Source organism: Lactuca saligna, chromosome 5, assembly GCF_052625555.1.
Source record: "Lactuca saligna cultivar CGN05327 chromosome 5, ASM5262555v1, whole genome shotgun sequence".
NCBI lineage: Eukaryota > Viridiplantae > Streptophyta > Magnoliopsida > Asterales > Asteraceae > Lactuca > Lactuca saligna.
This window is the reverse complement of record NC_136421.1, coordinates 130,083,568-130,090,119: the sequence shown is the minus strand read 5'-3', so window position 1 is coordinate 130,090,119 and position 6,552 is coordinate 130,083,568. Positions and strand designations below refer to the sequence as shown.

The following is a 6,552-nucleotide window of genomic DNA, read 5'->3' as shown; positions in this document are numbered from 1 at the left end:
TATAAGAAAGACACCTGACAATATATTGAGTAAAGAGTAAGGAAGTGAGAAAATGTATATAAGAAAGAAAGGGCAAATCTAATATTAGCCCATCAACTTATTGTGTTTGTTTTAAAAGTCCACTTATTTTATTTATTTATTTTATTTATTATTTATTTTTATTTATTTTTATTTTTTTTTAATTTTTACATTAAGGGAATGGTGTTTGAGTTTACCATTTTAAAAGATCCTTATTTGACTTGATACCGGATAACCAGGTAAAATGTAGTGATGTATGTTTGATAAATAGGGTTAACATTTAAAGCTTCCAACTTTCATCAACCTACCAACTCTATACCTACAAACGTTATTTTCTTCACTCTGTTATTCTACGTCACCTACTTCCTCGTCCATCATTTGCGGGAAAAAATCCAGTCCTCTACCCTTCTTCACGCTGTTACCCTCTCCGAACTCACCATCATCGTCTCTCTCATTGCATCCTTCATCTACCTTCTAGGGTTCTTTGCATCGATTTCGTTCAATCCTTCGTCGATGCCTCACGTGTGGACGAGGACAACTTGGGGACTACCGGAGAGCAGCTTCTATTCGACGCGAGGTGTTATAAAAAATGGAGAGGCCGTTATTAGGGTTACCGCTTGGCGGATTCGATTACAATTCGATATTGGGGCAGTGCTGTGAGATGCCTATTTGTTCAGGTACCTATCGAAATCGCAGGACCTTTGTTGTTGAATGGCGGCGAGTATATGGTGCCCATGGCTACGACGGATGGATGTTTGGTTGCAAGCACAGATAGAAAAGCCATATTTGCATTTAGCAAAGCCACGACAATTCTGTTAAACGATGGGATGACGAGGGCACCTGTTGTTAGGTTTGGATCGGTGGCAAAGCTCTATTTTCTTCAAATCGACAAAACCCGATTTTCATTCGATTTCAAGTCCTCGAGGATAGAAATTTATTCAAAATCTGAAATCTGAAACAAAATATGAAACTTATGTATAATAGGTTTTAATCTCAAGTATCATTACAATGAAATTGATGTACATAGAATCTGAAATCAACAATCGAAGCTCGGATTAACAACGAAGAAGATGAATTGGATTGTTCCGATTCACGTTTCTGGTGCTCCGATTCGCGTTTTTGGTACGCCGATTCACGAAGAAGATGTATTGGATTGTTCCGATTCACCACAAATGATTCTAAAACTTGAAGTACTTGAATTTAGTTTTGGGGATAAGTTTAGAGAGGGGAAACCTGTTATAATAAGTCAAGTGATTTTTTTAACAGGTTAAACGATAGTTTATTCCCTTAATCCAAAAAAATTGGATGGCCCTTTAAAATAAACAGGAAAAATTTGATGGGTTAATATGACATTTGCCCAAGAAAGAAACGCGGCAATATATGGAGTAAAGAGTAAGGAAGTGACACTTGTGTTAGAGAACTAATTTTTTTTATTAAGAAATGCAAAGGTTGGCTAAAAAAAGACATTTTAATTTTCTATTTAGATATTCTATTTGATTTTTTAAGGTTTTTTTATTGGTTAATTTTGTATAGTTAATTATAAACATTTATTATAAGTTGATTTTTAATAAAAGTCAGTTTGGTAGAAAAAAAGATGTTGAATATGAGTTGTATTCAATTATTCACCAAATACATATAGAAAATCATATCTTTGATGTCAAAAGCTCATCATTAGCCATTAGGAATGGTAGGTCATGCATTCAAGACCCGCTCATACCCTTCGTTTCCTAATGACATGGACTTTTTATGCAAAAGATAGAACGTTTCCACGTCAACATAGAGTGATGCGGTATGTGGTATACCTCCTACTCATGTAAACTGCATATGACCAGAAAGCATGCTAAAAGGTCATAAACGCAAAAATTAAACAAAACGTTAAAAATACTGAAGGAACTTAATGAATACAAAAGACCCCAAAAAGTAAAACCGATAATTTTTTGAAACTTAATTACTTTTATAACATTACCCCAAATTACAACTAAGGGATATTTTGTTTTCTCCAAGAATGTTAAATATGAAAAGCAAACTTATTTCTAATTGTTTTCTACCTTTGAAAAAGGTACAAAGGAATCTAATCAGGGGAAGGTAGTGTTCACTCATGTGGTTTAGTCACAACTCATAAAGTTGAAGAAAAAGTGGTGGATGGTTGTGGTCCAATTTTCAATAAACCAAAAAAGATAAATGGTACACGTGTTTTTTTTTCTTCTCTTTTAGTTTTTGCATCTTAATAACAATAGTACAAGAATAAAATTAATAAGAAACAAACAAATAAAAAAATTAAAATAACTGATGAAAAAATTACATGAATTGTAAGTTACCTAATACAATTGTTTTTTTTTTTTTTTAATAATATTTGTTAATCTGCAGGCACCATTTAATTCAAAATTATTACCTTTTAGTCCACCTCCGATATATTTCTATCAACATCGCGACCCCAATCACATTGTTTTATAACATTATCCTGACTTTTTGGTTTTGCAGCTGAAAGTGTACTATTACAATTAAATTTTATTTTTGAAAAGAAATTATATATATATATATATATATATATATATATATATATATATATATATATATATATATATATATATATATATATATATATATATATATATCTTATTTAGTTTTATTATGTCAAATCTTTATGTTATATATATAAATTATACTAACAATTACAATTATATGAAGTACAAAATAGAATGAAAACATAAGTTGTGCAATAACCGTTTTAGGAAAGCATTAAATATTTGGCATAGAGCAAAAAGCAAAATATCCCAAAGTTCTACAAAAAAATATGGAACTTACAAGAAAGAAGTTCAACGTTTTAATCCCAAAGTTCATTTTTTTTTTTTCCCAACTTTGTAGGAAAGATTCTCTATAAGTACTATTCATCGTTTCGGACTTTATATCCTCGATCAGCTATATCATAAGCTATCTAAATAGCATCAGTCCTTTTCCTGAACCTGTTCTCTAAAGGTATGATTTTGTTCTGTTCCCATTGGGTATTAATCCTTTTATCACACTTTCTCATATAGTCATATACCTTAGTTTACTAGCTATTTTTGTTTCAGAAACATGAATAACGCAACATCCACAGATACAAAATGGTTATGTGAAACTCCAATCCATTCTGATGTAGAGGCAAAGCTTCGGGGCTTCTTGGTTGAATTAGCGAATTCTGATAGAATACTTGGAATCCAGGTGCATATACCTTTTCTCAAATATGATCGGTTTAGTATATTAGTTTGACTTAATTTTGGTGTGCATTATAGTATAAAGACAGACTTTCAATCTTTCATCCGTGAAATAATGGACATTAATTAAAGCTCTCCATATCCTTATCGTTGAAACGTTGAAAATAAACCTACGAAGCTTGTCGAGTCATGTCAACTATAAAAAACTGCCCCTTTAAGAGTTTATAACAGTGACTTGAACTTACAGATTTAATTAGTGTTTGTTTTAATTACCTGATTCATTGTACTACAAACGCATTTGAATTATACGTTTTGGGATTGTATTTTACAAAAACTTTGATTATTATGTTTGTTAGGTTTGTGCATACAAAGATGGGAAAGTGATCATTGATACTGCAGCTGGAGTTATGGGAAAAGATGATCATCGTCCAGTTCAGCTTGATACCTTGTTTCCTGTTTTCTCTGCAACTAAGGGTGTCACGGCAGGAATGATACATTGGCTGGCGGATAAGGGGTATTTTCGTCATTTTGATAGTTTTAACACCCATAAGGGGAGCTATACGTGGTATCTCATTAAATGGATGGAAATAAAAGTAATGTGTACTTTCATTTTAGGATATTGAAACTTGACGAAAATATCGCAAACTTTTGGCCCGAGTTTGGTGTAAATGGAAAAGATAAGTTAAAGGTACGCAAATTGTTTACCCTAACACTATATCTTCAAACATAAAACTTAAAATTAGTTTAAGAGCATCCATATATATTACATAGTTTAATGTAATTGTTGAACTAATTTGGTGGAACAACTAATTGACATTTAATGACTAAACTCAATCATGTTAGGATGTCATATTGGTATTCAATATATAGTTATTGAATTATTTAATTGGAAAAATGAAACATTATGAATATAAAATTTTAAACAAATATATAATTTTATTTTTAGATATGTTGGTTAAAAATGATATGAAAAAAAATGTGTAGCAATCATTTAAACTTTATTGGTTGTGGACGTCCTAATTAACGTGTAGTCTTTATGTGGTTTTATGTATGTTATGTCACAACTACCTCATTTATATCTCACATAGGTTCATCGTACATTTTCTTTAAACTTTGTAATAATTATACATCCCAATAGAAGGACAACATCACTTTTCCTTTCTCCCTCAGGTTCATCATGTACTTGATCATACATCTGGCCTACACAATGCTCTTGCTGGCATTACTGAGGACCACGTGTCATTTTGTGATTGGGATGAGTGCTTAAAACGCATTGCAATGGCCACACCCGAGACTGAGCCTGGTAGTGAACAGTTCTATCATTATCTGTCCTATGGCTGGCTATGTGGTGGGATTATTGAGGTACCATTATAACTTGCATCTTCTATTTTTCTCTCTCCAAATACTTTAATTGGTTAGGATTGTGAAAAAGCTTTATATTGCTAATGAGAATGAAGCCATTTTCGTCTTTTACACTAACGAGATCGAACCCGAGTCTGTCTCTCACCTTTTTCCAAGTTTTTCAAAAAACAATTGAAATTAGTTATAGTCTGAATCCAATGCATACTAAACACAGTCTAGCTGTTTTGTCCTTTTTGGGTATATCGTGTGTTCGGATGTGTCTTAGTGCCTCTTTGTTGACTTATTTGGTTGACTTCTTAAAGGGAATGGTTACTTAGTTTCATATATTTCTTTATTTTCATTGATGCATATGTTCTTGAATGTGCAGCATGCATCGGGGAAGAAGTTTAAGGATGTTCTTGAAGAAGCTTTTGTACGACCACTTAATGTGGAGGGAGAGCTTTTTATAGGGATCCCTTCAAGTGAGATTGACTTTCAAAACTCATTAATTAAATTAGTATTTAATTACACAATTTCTCCACTTTAACCATTTAATTTAATTTTCTATAACGATTAAACCATTATTATTATTATTATTATTTTAAATTTTTTATTTTTTTGTCCATTCTAAGAAAAACTCATTTTCCCGGTTACCCGATATTATACTTTTTAATAAGTGCTTTTATGTATTATCCCCTTGAATTTGTTTGATAGTTGATAAGAAACTTCCATTTATATGTGCAATCCAGATGTGGAATCGCGTCTGGCAACTTCTTCGATCGATACAAGTGAATTTATCAGCCCTCCTCCTCCAACCGCCGCACCCCCTGTCGATAAACAACCTTACGCCGCCATGCCATCCTCCCTCGTGCCGGCGGTGCTTCCTGCCCTTGTTAACTTATGCAACATAGTTGAAGGCCGTCGTGCCATAGTACCTGCTGCGAATGGAAACTGCTCGGCTCGTGCTTTGGCTCGCTACTATGCCGCCCTTGTGGACGGTGGCACCATCCCTTCACCCTATTCCTCAACCACCAACAGCCATACAACCACCGTGACAAAAATCTTTAACAACCCTAAATCGAAAATTCATGACGCGTTTTTGGGAACTGGAGATTATAAGGATTTAGCATTACCGGATGGGAAATTTGGGCTTGGGTTTAAGAGGATTAAATCAACCGAGGGTTTGATGATCGGGTTTGGTCATGCGGGTTTAGGTGGTTCGACGGGATACGGTGACATCAACAATCGGTTTTCTATTTCTGTGACTGTAAACAAGATGTCTTTCATGGCTTTCACCACCGCGGAGGTAATCCGGTTTGTTTGCTCGGAACTTGATCTTCCCGTACCTGAAGATTATGCGGGATCTAGGCAGTTTCATGAGAAACCGGTAATCAATTAAAAGGGGGCTTCATTGGTACATGTTCATGCATATATATATACTCCGAAGAGATTATATTAAAGGTAAGTTTTATTATGCATGTTTAAGGAAGCATATATTTTTCTTGTAAAGCGATATTCCCTTCACGCATTTGTGTGTCAACGGTATGTGCTTGTGACACATGATAAACATTTTATTAAATAAGAGAATTGTTACTTTATGTTACAAGTTGGACATGTAGTGGGTGAATGGTTGGAAAAGTGTTCCTCTATCTTATAATCAATAGAATCTACTACATAGGCTTTTTATTAGTTTTTTATTAGGATACATAGGCTTTGAATCAACTACATAGGCTTTGAACGTGTTCTTTAGTTTTTGCTTAGTTTTTTATTTTATTTTATTTTGAGTATTGCTAAATTGATATCCTTTAAACACATTATAAATATTTTTATTATAAATCAACCTATAAAGTAAAAATTTTATTAGCATGGTGAATAAAATTTTTAATATTTATTCACTTTTACTAAAAAAAAAATTTATTACGTTTTGATGTTTATTTAAGTATGAAATGTTTCCAAAATAAGTAATCAAAGAAATTACATTATTATGTTTGCTTTCTTA

At 32.9% G+C, this 6,552-nt stretch overlaps 1 protein-coding gene across 2 annotated transcripts; it reads left to right on the top strand.

The window, feature by feature from the left end:
* The first annotated feature begins 2,762 nt into the window (after positions 1-2,762).
* On the top strand, positions 2,763-6,159 carry LOC144998680 (uncharacterized). 2 transcript variants are annotated; one of them, XM_078958415.1, is made up of 7 exons: positions 2,763-2,994; positions 3,075-3,219; positions 3,569-3,726; positions 3,828-3,900; positions 4,383-4,574; positions 4,942-5,035; positions 5,303-6,159. In XM_078958415.1, exons 2-7 carry the CDS (start codon positions 3,094-3,096, stop codon positions 5,950-5,952), a joined length of 1,293 nt encoding a protein of 430 aa, XP_078814541.1. In that variant the 5' UTR covers positions 2,763-2,994; positions 3,075-3,093; the 3' UTR covers positions 5,953-6,159. The 2 variants fall into 2 exon arrangements, with proteins under 2 accessions (XP_078814541.1, XP_078814540.1); XM_078958414.1 differs by having other exon boundaries at positions 2,765-2,994; positions 3,090-3,219.
* The last annotated feature ends 393 nt before the right edge of the window (positions 6,160-6,552 follow it).